The 21,726-nt window shown below is 59.7% G+C and overlaps 1 protein-coding gene across 1 annotated transcript in view; it reads left to right on the forward strand.

Annotated features, from left to right (window-relative positions):
* The window catches only part of SND1 (staphylococcal nuclease and tudor domain containing 1), a 507,509-nt gene that overhangs the window by 454,344 nt on the left and 31,439 nt on the right, over window positions 1-21,726 (forward strand). Inside the window, exon 17 of the mRNA XM_048821939.2 lies at window positions 20,091-20,279. Coding sequence (XP_048677896.1) covers window positions 20,091-20,279 — 189 coding nt within the window. The remainder of the gene's footprint in view (window positions 1-20,090; window positions 20,280-21,726) is intronic.

Genomic DNA, 21,726 nt, shown 5'->3' on the forward strand with positions numbered 1-21,726 from the left:
TTTGTGTCTCCTCCCTCTGGCTGGCTTGGAAAGGCCAAGGAGTCTGGACGGCAGCCGGGCTGGCAGGACCCTTCCTGCAGTGGGGTGGGACAAAGTCAAAGGGCAGCCGAGGGCTGGAGCCGGCGCTGTCCGGACACGTGGTACATTGTGTTGTGTGCACAGTGAAATGTTCCTGCAGCTGGAGAGCAGGGGTCAGGTCAGGGACCCTCCCCCAGGGACTCCTGCAGCGAGCCCTTGGAAAGAGCCACCCAAGCTGGGTTCACAGGAGAACACCCCACATCCCCTGCCCTGTCATTCCAGAACCCGCTTACCTGAACTGTGCACTTGAATCTGAATCTCCCTAGCTTCAGCTCCAGCACCGGGTGAGGCTGAGCACGGCTCTGCTCCCCGAAACCACCTCCAGAGGTCGGTTGATTTCAGTGGGCATCGGTGCCAACTTGCTCAGTGTGACAGAGTGGAACTGTTCTTAATGTTTCCTCTGAATAGTGTGGGGGTGCCTCAGTTTCCCCTAGGCAGTTCTTAAGTATCTAGGGGGTGGGATAAGGGTGTATGATCGTTGCAGAGCCCTAGAGGGCAGGTGTGTGCAGGGGTCTGGACACAGAGAATGGCCGACACCCTGTTTCCTGGCAACTGCTGGCCTGGGCCCTTCCCCCCTGCAAGGTGAGAGCTAAAGGGTTGGAGAACAAAGGAATCCGATGACCTCCGGGCCCGGGAAAGGAACAAAGCCCAGAGGAGGAGGGGCTGGAGGGAGTTTCAGTTTGGGGCTGGCTGGGACATGGAGTGAAGTGCAGACGGGGTTGTCTGGCTCACTGCCCCCCAAAATGGACCCAGCTGAGGGGTCCGGTTCTCTGTACCTACAAGCTCTGTGTTAGACCATGTTCCTGTCGTCTAATAAACCTTCTGTTCACATTCCCGGGCAGAGGTGTCACCTCCCCCTCCCCCTCCTGGCTCAGGTGACAGGCTCTCAGGTCTCCCATCCCCAGGGCACATTCCCAGGTCAACACTCCCCCCTCCCTGCTGCGTCACACTGAGGCACTTTGGAAAACCCCTCAAGATACCTATGACAGGTTTCAGAGGAACAGCCGTGTTAGTCTGTATTCGCAAAAAGAAAAGGAGTACTTGTGGCACCTTAGAGACTAACCAATTTATTTGAGCATGAGCTTTCGTGAGCCACAGCTCACTTCATCAGATGTGTACCGTGGTACTCATCCACGGTACACATCTGATGAAGTGAGCTGTGGCTCACGAAAGCTCATGCTCAAATAAATTGGTTAGTCTCTAAGGTGCCACAAGTACTCCTTTTCTTTTTTCAAGATACCTAAACCCCTTTGGAAATCTGGGGCTTTGGCCCTTGTGGGGGCGGGAGTTCTGGGCAGGACAGAGGCTAGGACAGCATCGGCGCTTCTTGCCACTAGGCTGCCCAGGGCAGACCTGGCTCGGGCAGCCACCGGAGCCCCTCGTGGGCGCTGGCTATCTTTGGTGCCCGCAGCCTGGCCTGATGCCGAGGGGTCGCTCAGCCCCTGAATGGCTCCCGGGCCCGGTGTGCGGAGCTGCTTGCTGCAGAAGCAGTAGGGTTTGCTCGTGGGGCGCTCTGCACTGCTCGGGGGTGCCAGGACCTACCTGACTGCCCTGGCCTCTGGCTGGCTCTTCCCGTTCCCTGTGGGAGCCATGGGGGATTTAGCATCCCGATGGGCCCATGTGCTGCGTCTCCTTCCCCCGTCACAGGCTGGCTGGGGGGGCTGGGATGTGCCCAAAGGGCCTCCATTCTGCACTCCTAATGCCCAGAGGGGAGCAAACCTGACCCCCCAGCCGTGGGTCCCATGGATTCCCGCTCCCATGGCAAGAGCTGGAAGGACCCAGCGCTCGCATTGTCTTGGGGCGTCTCAGCGTCGGGTGCTGGATCCTCAGCCCGTCACACCGCACAGGAGGAGGCTGGGTCAAGGTGAGGGCACCACCACCTGGATGCCACTGCCCTGCTATGTGCCCAGGCAGTAACTGCCCCCTCTGTGCCTCAGTTGCCCCTTTGGCTTGCCCAGCCTCTCGGAGGGTGGGGGCTTGGGAAGGGGTCTGAGAAGGCACTAGAGACGTGAGGCTGGCTGCTCCAGCAGCTGCACTCGGCCCCTCTGTGGTTAAATAGCCTTTGCATCCACGGACTCTGTTCCGCAGGGTGCTAAAGGCCTGGGATCCCAGCGCTGGCCCGCCCCGGCCCATGGGTGGCTCAGCAGAGGTGTCCGGTGGGGCTAGAGTCAGCTCTGGCAGTGGCCTGCAGCAGCGGGTCCCCTGTGAAGGCCTGTGGGCTGCTCCCCGTATCGTGCTGGCCTCACGGCCCAGCCGCTGCAGAGCTGCCCCCGTCAGCAGGTTTGGTGTTCTCCTCCCCCCACATCCCAGCACACCAGCTCGGCTTCACCGCTGCCCCCGCGCAGCCAAATGCGTCTCTTCCCCCCTTCCATCCACTGCCGCTTTCAGCTCCCCCGCGGCCTGCCCCCCGGCAGAGCCCACGCCTGTGTTCCTATGACAGAGGAGCTGCCGCTCAGGAATTGGGCAGGCGTTGGCCGTAGGTTCAGTCTCCGCACGGGGACGGGCGCGCTCCCTCCTGCAGGCCCCACGGCCCACTGATTCGGCCGGGAAAGGGGGGCTCTGCTGCTTACTCACGGGCATGGCTGCGAGTCCGTGTCTCCCAGCACGAGCCCCTTCAGAACAGCCTCCTGCCTTTCCTGACGCGCCTCCAGCCTGCTGCTTGGAGATAAACTCCCCAGGGCTCGCTTAGCCCCCGCTGCAGCGTGGCTACCTCTGGGGTGGGACGCCACACCTGGTTATCCGGCGCCATGAGGAGTCCTACCTGCAGCTGGCATTAGCTGGGAATGCCGCAGGGCAGATGGTTGTGGCGTGAGCTGGGGTGTGGCTGGGACAATGGGGTTAAGCCCCAGCTCTGAGCGCCTTGGTACGCGCCCTCCTCCCGTAGCCCACTCCTCATTAACGTACAGCAGCTGAGAGCAGGGCCCGGGTACTAGGCGTTACACATACACGGCCTCTGCCCTCGCCGCTGGCACTGTGGTTCAGCCCCGACTCGGGCTCCCCTCCACGTTCCAACGCCCCGGACTCTGCTTAGCTTCGGAGCAGGGCCCGGGCAGGGCATGTCACGGTGCCGTGTTGCCTGCATGCGAGTGATGGTGAGATGACGGGCTCCTCTGTGGGAGGCACGGCTGGCTCCACGCACGCGGCGGGCCCAGCATTAATCAGGGCCGTACACACGGCTGACACAAACCTGCCTTTTCCAGCGCCCAGCGAGCCATTATTCATGGTACTGTATTAGTGCTGATGTCTGGCGAACGTCCGCTCCAGGCGGCTGGCTGAACGCGGGGCTCTCCCCGCACACAGCGCCGTGCTGCAGCTCTCATGCAGTGTTCATGAGGGCAAAACGCACCAGTACAGCAGCCGCGAGAGCCGAGCCACTCGCATCAGCCCACCTGCCAAGGCTAGCGACTCCAGGGCCGCCGGCCTGGCCTCTCCCCCTCCCCAGCCCAGGGCGTGGGACCACCCTGCCCCGCGCTCAGTTCCTTCCAGCCACCGTGGGGTTCGGAGGCCAATAGGAATGGCTATAACTGCAAGAGCGTGCTGGCCGCCCGTAGGTGCAGGACGCCTGGATGCAAGCTCCCGTTGGCTAGGTGCTGGCAGCCGGGTCACCCCCTTTCGGCCTCCTGCAGCTTCTGCTCTCCGGCTGCACCATCACCCCCTACTCTGTCACCTCCTGACAGGGCAGCCCGGGCACCAGGTCAAAAATGCCCTGACCCCTGTGTCCACTTCCTTGCCTCCCTCTGGTCATGCCAGTCTCCCCACTTCCCACTCCCCCCTACACCCTGATCCCCGTGCATGCCCGGACCACAGCTCCGCATTGCCCTCCGAGCGGTTTGGCTTTCCCTGCTGCACCCCAGCCGTGTCTGCTCAGCCCCTTCCTGCCAACGGGAGCAGATGGGCCAGGCTCGAGTAGTGGGAATGGTCTCTTGGCCTCTGGAATTCTGCTGTAATGATCCTGGGCGTGGATCGCCTCAGGGCTGCGGGATCCTGGAGCATAGTGAATGCCTTTAGAACGGGGCAGCCCCTGGCTCCCTGCCCCACACTAGCCCGGGAAGGTGGGTTGCAGTTTGCCAGTGCTTCAGAGACAGCAGCATGAGTTCTGCCAGGTGCACAGACAGAGTGTCGTCCTGGGAGACCAGGTGCCAGCTCATGCCAAGGTCCCCATCTCTCAGCTGGCCACTGACAGCCCCAGAGCTGGGTGTGAGGGTCGGTAACGCGGAGACTGGAGATATGAGAACATGTTCGGTGCTTAGAATTTATGGCATGCTTGAGTGGCTGCCGGCGTGAATCTCCCAGATAACATCTGTGTCCCATATTGTACAGGCACATCGGAGTGTTTTGTGTTGTGAGCCTCTGTAAATCACCTGCCAGGAGAGAGCCATTAGCTAGTGGGACATACTGCTTTCCAGCAGGAGGTGGGACGGCTGCCTGGCAAGGATGGCCCATGGACACCAGGCGCACGAGTTTGGGACATTAATGAGGACAAAAGACTTTGTTATTCACTCTGTGCCCAGTGGAGATGAGTCATGCAGGTGAAATCCTCCTGTCAGCTGAGTTTGCAGCTCAGAGCAGAAGCAGGGAAGGGAATAAAAACCCCAAACCAGGAGGAACTGTGTCTCGTTGCTGCTTGGAGTCTGAGGGGCAAGGTTTTCCTGGGATAAGCAAGAAATCCCCAGTGCTTGGCCTGGGTTAACCCTAAAGGACATAGAGAGCTTGCTTAGTATAGATGCTTCTAGTGTCTTTCAAAACTTAAGGCTGTAACTCATTGGTGTGCGTCACTTACTTTAACCTTGTAAATAGCTCTCTGCTTTCCTTTTCATAGTTAGATAGGTGATTGCAGGACTGGCTATACGCGTTGTCTCTGGGATGAGATCTAAAGTTCAGTTGACCAGAGGTAAGAGACTGGTCCCTTGGGCTGGCAGTAACCTGACTATTGCTGAGAGGGAGGCAGGCTCTGTCACGGAGTGTGGGGGAGTCCAGGCCCTGCACCCTTCTTCCTGGGATTCACTGAGACTCTCAGCCAGCCAGTAAAACAGAAGGTTTATTGGACAACAGGAACGCAGTCCAAAACAGAGCTTGTGGGTACGCCCAGGATCCCCTCAGTCAAGTCCTTCTGGGGGAGCAGGGAGCTTAGACCCCAGCCCTGGGGTGCCCTGCGTTCCTCCACCCAGCCCCAAACTGAAACTAAACCCACCCAGCAGGTTCCCTCCTGCAGTCTCCCTCCACATTCCTGGCCGAGGTGTCACCTCCCCCTCCCCCTCCTGGCTCAGGTGACAGGCTCTCAGGTCTCCCATCTCCAGGGCACATTCCCAGGTCAACACTCCCCACTCCCTGCTGGCTCACCTGGGTGGCAAGGCAGAGCGGCATGCCCAAAGGGACTGTGAGTGGCTCCAGGTTGTTACGGGGCCTGAGGAGTTCACACTGGGAGACTAGTTGGTGAAGTGTAAGTCTAGAACTCACAGCCAGTCAGGTGTGTGCCCTGGACCTGACAGCCTGCCCCGAGACTGATGTACCTGCACTTTGAGCCACTGCCAGACAGCTTGCCAACACCCTCTGCCCTGGCACCAGCAGGTGGCACACGCAGGGTCATGGAAGAGCAGTTTGCTGCCTTGAAATTATTTCCTCCTCCCTACAAGTGCCCCCGGTGCATGTCAGCTGGAGAGCTCTGTCTGCAGAGGCAGGGGCGCCATCTGCTCGGGGCAGCTGCCTTCAAATCCCCTCGGGGATTTAAAAGCTCATCGCTTCCAAAACCTGATGGTGCCTGTGAGTTCACGGTGCAGCTCGCTGCTGTGTGAGACCACGGTGCCTTTGCTGGATAATGCCAGCCCAAACCCAGCCGTGCCCATGCTCCCCTCAGCCCAGGCCTTGGAGATGCGGGGGTCAACTGGTGTAGGAGCGTCTGCTTGGGCTGAGCCCGGTTCCATTGTAAATGGCCCAAGCAGTGGGGCTCCCGCCCCATCCCTGGGGAGAAGATTTCCCAGCCTGGCGCATCCCGCGGCTCAGAATCTCCTCGGATAGTCAGTGTAAATTTTCCTGATGAGACCTGGCGAGTGGCACCCCAGTGGCCCGAGCAATCTCATACTCTCCTCATGCGGGCTCCCTTCCCTCCTGGCTTTGAATACAGCTGTCTCTCTGACGCTCGTAATCGCAGCTTACTCCTCCCGTAGCCAAGTGGCATCTGTTGCTCGTTCCCCACACACTGCTCTCCCCAGGCCGTTCTTGTCCCATCTCTGCACCCCTGCCAATTTGCCAGTATCCCTCTGGGTACGTCCTGCCATGCTGCTGGGGTCTGTATGGGGCACCCGGGGTCTTGCCCAGCAGGGTGCTGCAGAGCAGGTGCATCAGCTGGCAGACCAAGGGAGGGGCGGCACCTCGAGACTCTCGCCAGGTTCTGCCATGTGGCTGCTGCAGCTGACCGGTCGCCAGTTCTCCAGACTGGATCCTGGTGGTGCAGAGAGTTAGCCCGGGATGATAGCTGGCCTATGTTAATTGTCTCATTAAGGGAACCATGTTAGTGCCGAGGCTGCCAGGCTCCCTGGGCTACTTGCTCAGCCGGGCAGAGAGGCAGGGAGGCCTCCAGAGGGCAGGAGTTACAGGAGACAGCATCAGCTCCCTGGTCCAGACAGCCGCTCTGATGCGCTGGTCGAGGGTAGGATGCCCGTTCCCTGGTTCCCACTCTTTGTTCCCGTGCCCAGACTGAGCAGAGGTCAATGTGAGGCTCAGGTGTCCCCCAGCGTCTCCGCCGTCGTGTCCACATTCAACGCACTGGGGCACCTGGGAAATGGGGACAAACCAGTTCTGCAGCCTGGACCGAGAACGGAGTTTGACCGTTGGACATGCTACAGGGCCTTGTGCTGCGACTGGGGGCGCATCCTCTCCCTGCGGCACGGGCCTGCCTCGGCCTCCTGGCTCATGTGGCTCCAGGTGTTCAGCTCACCGGGCCGCACATCAGTGAGCTGCGGGCATGGTCAGTGTTGGCACGCGCCCGACTCGGCCCCATTTGGACAAGCTGGTTCAAGTGCCGGGGCAGTTTTCTCCTCTCTGGATTGGTGGATGGAAAGTCCAGGGGGGTCCCTGTTATCCCCTGCCACCAACCCTCCCGCTAGTCACAGATGCAGCAGCTCTGGCTTGGGGGGCTCCTGTGGGTCTCCAATCGCCTCAGGATCTCGGCTCGTGTCAATGTCAGGGAGTTAAGAGCTGTGGGACTCGCCTGTTCGGCCTTCCTCCACCCATTGCAGGAAAGAGCCTGTCCGTTTGAACCGGCTGCTCTGCGGCTCGTCTACGTAGACAGCAGGAGGCAATTTGCCTCTGGGACTTGTCCATAACCAGCTCGATTCATCTCAGGGCTGCATACCTCCCAGAACGCATCCGCAGAGCTTTCTGATCACCCGGCCATCACCAGATCCACCCTTGGCGCTGGGGGACTCCCCAAGTGGACCTGTTTGCAGCCATGTCCAACCGAAAACGCCCTGGATTCTGTTCCTGGGCTAGTCTCAGCCCAGGCTGCCTGACACATGTGTCTCTACTACCCTGGAGAGACTGATTCCTGTACGCCTTCCCCCGGTTCCCCTCCTGCCCCAAGCCTTGGTCAAAGTCAAACAAGACCATGCTGGTCTCATTCTTGTAGCACCGGCGGGGCCTTGACCCTACTGACCTTTCAGTCAAGTCTCCGCACTCTCTCTGGCGGGATCCAGATGGGATTTCTCAGGACTGTGGCCGCCTGCTCCGCCCCAGCCTCAGCCCTCCTTGTGACGGTGTGGCTGCTTCGTGGCTGTCGCCTTTGGAGAGAGCCTGTTCTCGGGGTCCAGGAAATGCATCTCAATAGGAGAAAACTCTCAACTAGGGGCACTAAGCTGGCTAAATGGAAGCACTGCTCCATTCGGTCCCCAGAGCACGCACCTCGGGATCTGAACGTGGGGCTAGCCAAGTGACTAGGATTCGCCCACAGAACCCCTTGCTGCTGGCTCTCTGTGAAGGTAGCATTTCTGGTGGCCATCCCCGCAGCCAGAGGGTGGGGGAGTGGCAGAGCCTCCCGAGACGGTTTTCCAGGAGGATGATGTTTCTTTCCACCCTCTCCCGACGTTCTTCCCGAGATGAGGAGAGACTTGGTTCATTGGGGTGTGAGAATGGCTTTAGCTTCCTCCGTGGAGTGTGCCAAACCCTTAGATCCCCACCCACTTCGTGGCAGTTGCAGACAGGGCTAAGGGCTGATCCAGTTTCCACTCAGAGAAGCTCCTCCTGTCTCTTCGGGCAGCTGTTTGTGCTGCCGGGTGGCTAATACAGCCCTGCCAGCTGGAGCATCGGCCCGTTCCACTAGAGCCCAGGCAATGTTAGTGGCTCTTTGGTTCAAGTGCTCAAAGGGAGGGAACGCCAGCCGTGGGCGCCAAGGCTGAAGGAACGGAGTATGTTCAGCTCAGAAAAGAGGAGATGAAGAGGGGAGGTGATAGCGGTCTTCAGATACGTGAAACGCTGCCACAAAAAGATGGAGAAAAGCTGATCTCTTGCCACAGAGGTCAGGACAAGGGGCGATCGGTTCAAACTCCAGCAGAGCAGACTGAGATTAAATCTCAGGAAAAACTTCCTAACTGTCAGAGCAGCAGGACGATGGAACAGACACCTCGGGAGGATGGGGAAGCTCCTTCCCTGGAGGTTTTCCAAAGGAGGCTGGAGCCATCTGTCCTGGGTGGTTTAGACACAACAGATCCTGCACTTTGGTGGGGGGTTAGCCCAGCTGACCCTGGAGGTCCCGTCTAACCCTGTGGTTCTATAAGTGCTGATCTTACACATTTGCAAAGCAGCAGTTTGGTCATCGGTCCACAACTCTGGTTCTCCTGATGCCATTCCCTGCCAGCCCACAGACAAGGCCAGTTTCAGACGGGTTGTCACTCTCCAGACTCCAAGCCTTCCTCTGGGTTGGTCCGCTTGGGACTCGCCCGCAGAGGAATGGACCCTGTGCAAGCACATGAAGACGAAACGGTTCCCTCCCATTCTGTAACCGTGCTGCTTCGAGATGTTCAGCACGTGTCCCTTGCACGCCCCGCTGCCTTCCCCTCTCTGTTGGAGTCTGTCTGGGGCGAAGGAGCTGCGGGGGTCAGAGGCGGCTCTGCTTCCCACGTGTAGTGGCATCAGACAGCAGAGGCCACCCCGATGGGTGCCACAGAGGGGAAGAAGGTTCTCCAACAACTGTGCACGAGGCGCCCACACACCTCCAGGGTAATGGGTGCATGCAACACATCTCGAAGAACAAGTTACAGAAGAGGAACCACGTTTTCCTGCTCCTTAGGGGTCTTAGTCTCTTCTCTCAACGTGCTTTGGGCTGCAAAGCTGAGCTGCTGGAAGCAGGCGGAATAACAAGTCTGGTGTCCTCTCGTTGACCGTACCTAGGGACGTTCCAGCTGCAGCGTCCCCCAGTGGTCTGTCTGGTGTGGCTGGACTGTTCCTGTTGGGCAAGGGCATGACCCCTTCTTGGAGCTCAGCCCTTCCCACGAGTTAGTGTCTCTCTCCTGGCTGGTGGTTTACAGCCACAGAGGCTCTCAAATGTTACCGTACAATACGGGACACAGATGCTCTAAGCGAGGTTCATGCCGGCAGCGACTCTCAAGCATCCAGTAAAGCCTGAACACTGAGCACATTCCTGTAACGCTAACACCTGTTCTAACGATCCGAACACACAGCTGAGCCAGACGGGTTCCAGCTACAGAGCTGGCGGTGTTCAGCTGAGACCCGGGGACCCTGGCATGAGCTGGCCCCCAGCGTCACACCATGAAACTGCAGTGTGGTGGCCGGCTGTAGGATTTGTATAGGGTGTATCTTAATGTGCATGAAAAAGGGCATTGGTCCAGCCTGGAGAGGTGAATGCAGGAGGCAGAGATCTGAGCTCAGCCCGTGATCGCCTGGACCAAGGGCTGCAGGGAGGACGCTGTGGGGAGAGCCAAGGGTGGCACGATAGCCAGAGAGGGTCAGCACCAGGCCAGGGTGTCTGAGTGCCACCCTGCTCCACTCTCAACCTCTGTCTGCCTTGGGGCCCCGGCTCCACTAACGCTGAGTGCAAAACCGCCCATCAGCGCAGCTGTGTGCCGGGGACGTGCCTGGCCCCTGCGGCAGCAGGGCTGGTGCGTACGTTTCCCTCCAGTGCCCTGTGCCGTGGCAGAGAAGCAGCCTTAGTGGTGGTGGGTCCAGTAGCCTGGGGCGAGTCTCCTCCTGACCCAGCCTAGGGATCAGCCGGGAGCCCTGAAGCATGGGCATTGGAAGCCCTTGTGGGTTGTGATGCAGGGTTGATCTTGGAGGATTCCCTTGTGCCCAGGCCAAGTGTTAGCAGTGCCCCTAAAGTGCCCCCTATTTTGCCAGCCCAAGGCGAGCTCCGGACATGGGGGCCCTGCTGCCTGCTTAGCATGACGGCCTTGCTCCCCTGCCCATGTGCCTCTGGGTGGGCTTTGCTGGAGGACACAGCGAGGTGCAGGGCACTCCATCGGTTGAACTTTGGTTGCCATGGCAGCCAGTGCAGCTGTCTGAATAGAACACCTAATTTTTATCAGTTGTGCTACTTTGAGTGTCATTTCCCCCATCTACGGTTCCCTTTTGAGAGCCTTGTGGCATGATAATTGCGGGAGGGAGGGACCCTGCATATTTAACAGCAGCTCTTGCAGCCAGCGCTCCCAGGCTCCTCTCCGCGGATCCAGAGCGACCGGGCAGCGGCTGGCGCGCAGGGGGACTGCTGCCGAAATGGGCGGGGGCTGTCGTCCATGCACCAGGCCCAGATGAGCTCCGCAGTGGGGGGCAGCCATGGGGCGTGCAAGCGATCTCTGTTCTGATATGGGGAGTGCCTGCGGCACTCGGCCTTCACCTGACCACGCTGGGGTGTTGCCTGCAGGGACCCAGGGGAGCTGGAACACTTTGAATAGTGGGGGTGCTGAGAGCCATTGAACCAAACGGTAAAGCCTGGATATGATGGAAACCACTTCAAACCGGGGGTGTGGCAGGCCCCCTGCTTCTAGCACCGATGCTGAGACCACTGGGCGGTGAATGGCTCTGTCCTGCTCCCAAACGCCTTCTCAATGCCAGTGCCGCAGCCCTCCCTGGTTCGTGAGCCCCTCTCGGGGTCCCCGCAGACCGTGGCTGGTCCAGGCACTGTCCTGAGCGAGCGTCTATTGGCCTGGAGACTGGCATCGCTTGAGGCGCCAGCTTGTTCTGTGTGCGAGAGGTGACCGCGCATGCGGGGTATTAGCTCCTTGGCAAACGACCACAATACTCCAGTTCTCCCCTGGGCTGGCCCAGGACCCCCCAGCAATAGCAGGGTTAGGACCCAGCCCCCTCTGCTCTCAAAGCAACAGCTCTGACCATGTGAGCTACAGGAGACTCCCCAGCAGCTGTTAGCATATAGGACCTATGACCCGTACGCAAGTGGTTCTGAACTTGTCCAATAGAAGGCCGTGGTGCTGGCCATGTCGTGACTCAGCAGTAGGTAAGAAAGCAAGCACTGAGCGCAGGAGGGGACGTTCCTCTGGGCATCTGTCCAGCTTGAATTTACTCAGAGACCCAGGGGAAGGGGGTGATCTGTCAAATCGCTCCCCCCGAATGCAGTCACCTGCTCTGGGGATGGGAGAGCGTGAGCAGCCTGTGTTCTGCCTGTCCCCAATTCCACCAGTCACCCCCCTCGGCCCCCATGCTCCACCAGTCCATCCTCCCCCCGGCCCCTGCATTCTGCCTGTCCCCATCCCCCATTCCACTTGTCCCCCAGTTCCCCGTCGTCCCCCTCTGCCCCCATGTTCTGCCAGTTGCCCCGGCATTCTGCCAGTCCCCCGTGGCCCCCCTCGGCCCCCACGCTCCTGCCAGTTGCCCCCAGTCCCTGCATTCTGCCTGTCCCCATCCCCCCACGCTCAACCAGTCACTCTCCTCGGCCCCTGCATTCTGCCTGTCCCCGACCCCCGTGCTCTGCCAGTCGCCCCCCTCGGCCCCCCAGCCTGGGTCCAGTTCTTTCCCCCAGTTCAGTCTTAGGGCTCGTCTACTGTGACAACGCTAAAGTGCTGTCGTGGCCGCACTTCAGTGTGGCTTGTGTGGTCGCAGCGCTGGGACGGAGCTCTCTCAGCTCTCTGCAGACCCCACCGTCACGAGGGGCGCAGCCTGGCGCTTTACAGCCCTGAAACTCGCTGCACGCGGGGGGTGCTTTTTCACACCCCTGAGCGAGGCAGTTGCAGCTCTGTAAATTGCCCGTGTAGACAAGCCCTCAGTTGTTTCCCTGCAGTCATCTTGGGTAGGGCAGCAGGGGAGAACTGACGACAGGATTACCCCCCTCCCTCCCCTTAAATAGGATCTGCATAAGGCGGGAGTCCTTTGTCTCCCAGTTCGACACCCCCCCCCCCCAGCTTCTTGTGGAAAAGTACAGAATTCAAGATGGGTTCCAGTACTCGGGGGGGGGGGGGGGGAGGGATAACTCAGTGATTTGGCAGGTTTCAGAGTAGCAGCCGTGTTAGTCTGTATTCGCAAAAAGAAAAGGAGGACTTGTGGCACCTTAGAGACTAACAAATCTATTTGAGCATAAGCTTTCGTGAGCTACAGCTCACTTCATCGGATGCATAAAGTGGAAAATGCAGTGAGGATGTTTTTATACACACAGACCATGAAAAAATGGGTGTTTATCACTTCAAAAGGTTTTCTCTCCCCCCACCCCACTCTCTTGCTGGTAATAGCTTATCTAAAGTGATCACTCTCCTTACAATGTGTATGATAATCAAGGTGGGCCATTTCCAGCACAAATCCAGGGTTTAACAAGAATGTCTGAGGAACCGTGGGGGGGTAGGAAAAAACAAGGGGAAATAGGTTTCAGAGTAACAGCCGTGTTAGTCTGTATTCGCAAAAAGAAAAGGAGTACTTGTGGCACCTTAGAGACTAACCAATTTATATATAACCAATAAATTGGTTAGTCTCTAAGGTGCCACAAGTACTCCTTTTCTTTTTAAGGGGAAATAGGTTATCTTGCATAATGACTTAGCCACTCCCAGTCTCTATTCAAGCCTAAGTTAATTGTATCCAATTTGCAAATGAATTCCAATTCAGCAGTTTCTCGCTGGAGTCTGGATTTGAAGTTTTTTTGTTGTAATATCGCAACTTTCATGTCTGTAATTGCGTGACCAGAGAGATTGAAGTGTTCTCCGACTGGTTTTTGAATGTTATAATTCTTGATGTCTGATTTGTGTCCATTTATTCTTTTACGTAGAGACTGTCCAGTTTGCCCAATGTACATGGCAGAGGGGCATTGCTGGTACAGGATGGCATAGATCACATTGGTGGATGTGCAGGTGAACGAGCCTCTGATCGTGTGGCTGATGTTATTAGGCCCTGTGATGGTGTCCCCTGAATAGATATGTGGGCACAGTTGGCAACAGGCTTTGTTGCAAGGATAGGTTCCTGGGTTAGTGATTCTGTTGAGTGGTATGTGGTTGCAACCCAGAGTTCTGAGTTCAAGCCTTGAGGGGGCCATTTAGGGATCTGGGGCAAAAATTGGGGATTGGTCCTGCTTTGAGCAGGGGGTTGGACTAAATGACCTCCTGAGGTCCCTTCCAGCCCGGATAGCCTATGATTCTCTGAGGTGACATGGTCACATGCCTCTGTAGGGCCCCTGGAGCCATTGTTCCCAGGCTGACCCACACCTTCGCAGGAAGACTAAGCTCTTTTACAAGCCCACTGTCTCTTGTTGATGGGCCGTCGGCCCTGGCCCTGTTGGGCTTTTCCATTGCTGTACCTGCCGTGTTAGCAGGGGGTGTCACCCGAAGAAGCGTAGTTGAAATACAGATCGATGGTCAGTATTCCTACCTTCGGATACACAAACGATAAAGGCGCACGCTGGGTAATCACATGCAGTAAATCAGACCCTTCCCAGTGGGTATTAGCAGCGAGGCGCTGGGACGGGGGGGATCTCCCATCGCTGTGGGAGCCAGGAGCAGCTTGTGACCCACTCACTGTCACCGCCTCCATCCCAGCCAGACCCTCTGAGCAGCGTTCACGCCAGTCTGCAGCTGGTATCGCCCGTCCTATCTGTGCCACTGATGGCAGCTGCCCACAGCTGGTGATCTCCAGAGCAGGAAGCTGCCAAGAAAGGCAGTGACTTTAGCAGGGGTTCTGACGCACGGGCTCCGCCCAGAGGCGGGCGCCGTGTCTGAGCCTGGGTGTCAGGCACCCCTACTGCGGGGTGCGGGCACTCTGCGGTTGTGCAGAGCGGCGAGAGTGATTGATTAACATGGCATTGCACCGGGCGGGAAGCCCGTCTGCATGGCAAACCGTAATTGTACCTTGCAGCGCTGAAAGCTACGCGTCATTCCCACTCTCATAGCTCTCTTGTGCGGTAGATCAGGGTCAGCAAGCAAACCGTGCCAGGCTTCCGAACAGACCCGCATCTGCGGCCGTCCCCGCGCGGACTGTGCGCGCTGAAGCTTACTTCTGTTGCCTCCCTGAGGCCAGTGCCGTATCGTAAGGGCTGCTCTTTGCTGGCGTCTCCCGTGTTTACAAGGGGAGCTCAGATGGGCGGGAAGCTTTGTGGTGCTGCACTGGCAGGAGAAGAGGGCCCTGGTGCAGTGTGCCCGGGGCCTCGCTCTCGGGGCTGCGCGCTCGACTGCTGGCTGAGCTCTCTTCCCACTCTCTCTGATGCTCGCGGCTATTCCGCGTCATTTAGCCAGCTCATCAGATCTCCCAAGCGACGCTGGCGCCAGCCAGGTCAGCGGGGGGTGGGCGGCCTGCCAGGGCCCCCCCGGCTGCTGCTGTTGCGAGGCCCTGGGATCACAACACTGGGAGCAGTGCTGCACGAAGCGCCAGCCACCAGCTATGTGGGGTAGCACTTGCCATGGTGCCCCGGCCACGCCCCGACGTAGGGAACCACATCCTGCAGGGTCAGCTGGAGACAGGGTGCGGGCGTGCGGCTGCTGCTGGGAAGGGCTTTGGGCTGGCAGGTGCCCGGCGGCAGTGCGGCCTGGTGAGATTTCTCCAGCCCCCTTAACCCAGAGGGGGCCAGCTGCCCATGGATGGGGCACCACCATCTGCTAGCACTTGTGTAAGGTGTGCGCGGGAGCTTCAAGCCCTGGCTCCTGGATCTTGGAGGCCAACAGCTCCGTGCAGGGGAGGAGGCACCAGGGAAGTGACTCAGCGAAGCAAAGACGAGTCGATTAAAGGCTTGTGCGCCCCATGGCTGGGGGAGGGGAGGGGGTGCAGTGCGGGAGCAGCTGTCTGGGAGGAGAGCAGGGTGGGACGCCAGCGGGTGAATGAAGAAAACTGAATTTAGGCCATTTTAAGTCTGAATAAAGAACATCCACATGGGGATGCATCCGATGAAGTGAGCTGTAGCTCACGAAAGCTTATGCTCAAATAAATTGGTTAGTCTCTAAGGTGCCACAAGTCTTCCTTTTCTTTTTGCGAATACAGACTAACACGGCTGTTACTCTGAAACACATGGGGTTAATACGACTTAACTGACCCGATTTGAATCACACCTTTAGTTCATGCGGATTTACTTTCCTGAATATCCCTGTGTAGACAAGCCCTTAGCAATGGCTCCGTTCTCAGCCAAAGCCGCCCTGTGTGTCACGGAGCCACTGGACCAGTGCTGGGCCCCCAGCTTTGGACCAGTCTTTGGGCAGAACCTCTGTAATGTGCCAGCCCCCCGGGGTCTCACTCCTCCTCCAGGGTAGGTCACGTGGCCTCACCACTACCTGAGACTGAACCCGGGGCTCCAACCTCCCGCTCCGCTCCGCTGGGCGAGTCCTGCCGAGATGGGCCCTGGGAGAGACAAGGTGTGACGAAGTGGGACTGTTCTTAATGTTTCCTCTGAATAGTGTGGGGGTGCCTCAGTTTCCCCTAGGCAGTTCTTAAGTATCTAGGGGGTGGAGTAAGGGTGTATGATCATTGCAGAGCCCTAGAGGGCAGGTGTGTGCAGGAGTCTGGACACAGAGAATGGCCGACACCCTGTTTCCTGGCAACTGATGGCCTGGGCCCTTCCCCCCTGCAAGGTGAGAGCTAAAGGGTTGGAGAACAAAGGAATCAGGTGACCACCTGGCCCGGGAAAGGAACAAAGCCCAGAGGAGGAGGGGCTGGAGAGAGTTTCAGTTTGGGGCTGGCTGGGACATGGAGTGAAGTGCAGACGTGGTTGTCTGGCTCACTGCCCCCCAGAATGGACCCAGCTGAGGGGTCCCGTTCTCTGCACCTGCAAGCTCTGTTTTAGACCATGTTCCTGTCGTCTAATAAACCTTCTGTTTTACTGGCTGGCTGAGAGTCACGTCTGACTGCGAAGTTGGGGTGCAGGACCCTCTGGCTTCCCCAGGAGCCCCGCCTGAGCGGACTCGCTGTGGGAAGCGCACGGAGGGGCAGAGGATGCTGAATGCTCCGAGGTCAGACCCAGGAAGGTGGAAGCTGAGTGAGCTGCGTGTCCTGAAGACAGGCTGCTCACAGAAATGCGACTACCCCAGAGTCCTGACTGACTTCATGGGGAGCAGTTCCAGAGCATCGCCCAGGGACTCCGTGACAACTGGTGGCAGCGGTGGGATGTACTGCACCCCGTGGATGGCGCTTCCTGCAGTAAGTGACTGGGGAGCAGTAACACGAAGGGGGATTGCCGAGGACCAGGCCTGCTGAAGGCTCAGAAAGGAGCGGTTTCGGGGGGCGGTTAACCCCTGGGAGTGTGTGACCAGCGAGAAGGACTGTGCAGTAATGGGGTCCCCCTGGGGACTGCAGTGAGCAGTCTTAGGGGCGGAGGAGTCTGCAGCTCGACCCTGGCAAAGAGGTGGTGACCTCGAGAAGGGCTGGCACACTAGGGGTTCTCCCTGGAAACCGTGGGGAGCGGGCCTGTGAGTCCACAACAACTTGGGAGGAGCGGAGTGATGGCCTGTCACCGTCTCCTTAAGAAGGACATTGTAACCCTGTGCAGAAAGAGAGGGTTGAGCGTTGGAAAGTTCACCAAAGCAGAGTTAATCGTGCAGCTGGAGGAGGATGACCGCTCTAAGGAACAGATTCCTGACCCCAACTGGGGCTATAGCAGGATCTGGGAGCAGCTGGAGCGGGAGCCAGGCATCGCCAAGACTCCTGTCCCCGACCAGACGAGGGTCTTCACGATCGGGTTCCCCATCGGGGGATCGAGACGGACGGGATTGGAGCTGAGTCCGAGAGAGCAAGAGGATCGTGGGAGACAGCGAGAGCCCGAGAAAGAGCTGCAGAAGCAGCAGCAGCATGAACTGGCGTTGGGGGAGCGGAGAGGCCTAGGGGACCTCCCCGGGGTGAGTGGGGATAGACCCCGGGGTGCCAGTTCCGCAGGGAACCTCGAGACTGGATTGCTGCCCCTGGTTGAGGAGGGGGGGGTGTGGATGCCACCTCACTGCCTTTGAGCAGGCTGACGATTTGAACCAGGGGGACCCTACGGAAAAGCCCCGGTGTCTAGCTCCCTTGCTGGGTCCCAAGGCCATAGACTCCGTCAGCCAGATGGTTGGGGATGTGGACGGGCTCCCACTCCTGACCCCAACCTATATGTCTGTGTGGAGTTTCCTGGGGCCAGGCCCCTCGGACCTCCAGTGGGAGCAGAAGGTGATGGTCAATGGGGAGACATTCTTGGGGTGGCCAAAGGGCATGGGCTGCATAAACCTTCCCACATGCGGCCTGCGAGTGCTATCGACCACCCCTGACCTAAGGGAGGGCGTGAAACTGGAAGGGCCTGGTGTAACTCCTACCAAGGAATGGGAGAGATGCTGGGGCATCCATGGGAACGTTGGTGGCTTCGAACTTCCCCAGGTCACCGGCTAAAGTGACCCCGCTCAGTTCGATCTCGAAGGGGGGAGAGATGTGACGAAGTGGGACTGTTCTTAATGTTTCCTCTGAATAGTGTGGGGGTGCCTCAGTTTCCCCTAGGCAGTTCTTAAGTATCTAGGGGGTGGAGTAAGGGTGTATGATCATTGCAGAGCCCTAGAGGGCAGGTGTGTGCAGGAGTCTGGACACAGAGAATGGCCGACACCCTGTTTCCTGGCAACTGATGGCCTGGGCCCTTCCCCCCTGCAAGGTGAGAGCTAAAGGGTTGGAGAACAAAGGAATCAGGTGACCACCTGGCCCGGGAAAGGAACAAAGCCCAGAGGAGGAGGGGCTGGAGAGAGTTTCAGTTTGGGGCTGGCTGGGACATGGAGTGAAGTGCAGACGTGGTTGTCTGGCTCACTGCCCCCCAGAATGGACCCAGCTGAGGGGTCCCGTTCTCTGCACCTGCAAGCTCTGTTTTAGACCATGTTCCTGTCGTCTAATAAACCTTCTGTTTTACTGGCTGGCTGAGAGTCACGTCTGACTGCGAAGTTGGGGTGCAGGACCCTCTGGCTTCCCCAGGAGCCCCGCCTGAGCGGACTCGCTGTGGGAAGCGCACGGAGGGGCAGAGGATGCTGAATGCTCCGAGGTCAGACCCAGGAAGGTGGAAGCTGAGTGAGCTGCGTGTCCTGAAGACAGGCTGCTCACAGAAATGCGACTACCCCAGAGTCCTGACTGACTTCATGGGGAGCAGTTCCAGAGCATCGCCCAGGGACTCCGTGACACAAGGCCACGGTACCGGTAGCTGTGCACTCAGCCGCATTTGCAGGGAGGCTGACGCAGCGTGATCAGGACAGCCGGGTGTATTCGCCAACGGGACACGGCCTAGGGGCCTTCGAGGCTCTTCTGCTCAGCCCAGAGCCCAGCCAAGCTGTGGTGACTCCCAGGTTCAGGCCCCCTCTCTCTGGCTCTTTCCTTCATTCCCAGGCTCATCCCCTCTCTCCTGCCTTTGTACTCGAGCTGGGGTCTGTGCCCAGCTTCTCTGCAGGGTGGTGGAGAAATCCCCGTCCCTCTGAGGCCTTGCTCGCCAGGTGTCCAGGCCTGGTGGTTGATCTTCTGGGATTTTCCCTTGATATGGGCCGGCCTTGGCCAGGCCTTTTAATGACCCATTTAGGGCACTCAGCCAGCTGGGCGCCACAGACACACCTGTGTCTCCTAGTCTGCCCTGAGAGCAAACTTAATCCTTCCCCGACCCCCCAGGGAGTCCTGCAACACGTAGAGGTAAACTGAGGCACGCAGCGGCTTCTAAACATAGAAAAACTCCCACATGGTCCCGTGGTGTTGCGGGCAGGGGCCGGTGGCAGCATCTGACGGCAGGGCCTTGGAAGCCTCCCTTCTGGTGGGCAGGGTGCTGTGGGAGCCAGCATAGAGTTTGGGGGTGCTCCAGTAGGGGGGCCCTGCGTCTCCCCCCGCTGGCCCGGCGCCAGCCCCTCCCCCCACTGTTGGCTCTCTGCGGGTGGGGACTTACGCAGCGTTCGAGGGAAGGTCATGTCTTTCGTCCCCGAGCAGCCCGCCTGCCCCGCCGATTCGTGCACCAGGCCAGCCCCGGCAGCTGCTCCGCCCCTTGGGTCTCGTCCGGCTGGGACTGAGGGGGGCGGGCAGGGGCTGTGTTTGGAGACACTCATCTCCCCTCCCCGACCCTCAGGGCTGCTCAGCCTGGTGCCAGAGCAGGGGCCTAGACAGCCGTTTTGGGCCCTCGGTTGGGAACACTTTGGCCTGGCGTCCAGGCGGTGCCAGTGACGGGTGCCTTGCCAGCCCCTGGTGTCCCCCCGGCTGTCTGCTTGGTGCCTGGGTCGGCGCTGATCGCTTTGCAGAGCCACGCCGGCCCCAGAGGCAGCGTGGGGCTGAGCGCAGAGCCCCGTGATTTAGAATTTCCTGGAACGTGGCTGTCCGTGGGGCAGAGGCTTTCCTTCCCAAGCGGTCGACGCGAGCCCTCGGGCGGGAGCCGGAGTGCTTTGGGGAGCCCCTTGGGGGAGCGGCTGCGAAGCCCCAGTGGCTGAGCTGTAGCTGGGGGTGTGCTTCCCCTTGCCCTGCGGCTGCGTGCCCACTGGCCCTGCCCCCCCATGCTCCCCCAGCCCCCCGTCCATGCTCCTCTTGTCCCTCCTTGCCCTCCTGCCACTCGGCTCTGTGCCCGCCGGCCCCGCCCCTCCCTGTGCTCTCCCTGGCCGCACGCTGACCGGCCTGCCCGTCTGTGCCCGCAGGTGGAGGTGGAAGTGGAGGGCATGGACAAGGCCGGGAACTTCATTGGCTGGCTGCACATCGAGGGGGCGAACCTGTCGGTGGCACTGGTGGAGCATGCGCTCTCCAAGGTGCACTTCACGGCCGAGCGCAGCTCCTACTACAAGGCCCTGCTGGCCGCGGAGGAGGCCGCCAAGCAGAAGAAGGAGAAGGTAAGAGACGGGGGCTGTTCCGCGGGAGAGGGGGTGTGGTCCCTTCCCTGCCTGGGCCTCTCCCGCTGCATCCCCCAGCACCAGGGCGAAGGGGGCCTCCGCCAGCCCAGCCCCCCCAGCTGTCCTCCGAGCTCCTTACCCTACATCCCTCCCTCCGACTCCTGGAGACCAGGCGGCTGGCAGTGCCCGCCTGCGGATTGCTGAGCGGGGGAGGGCGCTGGGAACATGCCAGCCTGGGTCCCAGCCCAGCAATACCCACTCTCCTGGTCTGGGGTGGGATCCCGCTCGGCTGCACCGCCACGGCCTTCCGGGGCCTGCCCGGGGGGCACTAGAGAGCAGCCTGGGGTTTGCCTCGACCAGCTGACGTGGGCAAGCTGCTGCTGCCTTGTTCCCCTGGGTCCCAGCCCAGCAATACCCACTCGCCTGGCCTGGGGTGGGATCCCGCTCGGCTGCACCGCCACGGCCAGCAATAGGGACAGGCACAACACGCGGGCCTGGTGAGGGGTCCCTGCATCCCTGGAGATCCCGGTCGTGCCCCCAGCTCCACCACGCAGCGGCAAGGCAAGAGGTCACCAGAGGGTCTAGCCGGGGAAACCTCCTTTGCTCCCAGCGTGGTGCCGCCTTAGCGGGACAGGTGCTAGGGTGTGAGCAGGCAGATGGCTCTGGGAGGGAGCGGGGCCTAGGGTTGTAGTGGGGCACTCAAGGCTCCTAGGTTCTGTTCCCAGCTCCAGCCCTGCCTCTCTGGGTAGGCCAGGTCACCACCTCTCCCCGCACCTGACTCCCCTTGGGCTGGGGTGACGAACTGGGGCGTCACTCCCTCCACTGCTCCTGGCGGCTGAGCTCAGTGCAGTCACCAGGGTGCTTTGTACCCCTCCCTCTGCCCCCAAACTCCCTGTGCACCCTCCCTTCCCCCATGCCAGGGGCTCTGTGTGCCCCCCACGTCACGGAGTCCCCAGGTGATGCTCTGGAACTGCCCCCTACGAAGCCAGATAGGACTCGGGTGCAGGACACAACAGCTCACACCTTCCTGGGTCTGACCTCGGAGCATTCAGCATCCTCTGCCCCTCCGTGTGCTTCCCACAGCAAGTCCGCCCAGGCGGGGTGTGACGATGTGACTCAGCAGGGAGGGGGGAGTGTTGACCTGGGAATGTGCCCTGGGGATGGGAGACCTGAGAGCCTGTCACCTGAGCCAGGAGGGGGAGGGGGAGGTAACACCTCTGCCCAGGAATGTGAACAGAGGCTGCAGCAGGGAACCTGCTGGGTGGGTTGAGTTGGCAGTTTGGAGGCTGGGGGGAGGAACACAGGGAACCCCAGGGCTGGGGTCTAAGCTCCCTGCTCCCCCAGAAGGATGTGATTGAGGGGTCCTGGTTGTACCCACAAGCTCTGTTGTGGACTGTGTTCCTGTTGTCCAATAAACCTTCTGTTTTACTGGCTGGCTGAGAGTCTC

This window comes from Caretta caretta, chromosome 1 (genome assembly GCF_965140235.1).
Source record: "Caretta caretta isolate rCarCar2 chromosome 1, rCarCar1.hap1, whole genome shotgun sequence".
Lineage (NCBI taxonomy): Eukaryota > Metazoa > Chordata > Testudines > Cheloniidae > Caretta > Caretta caretta.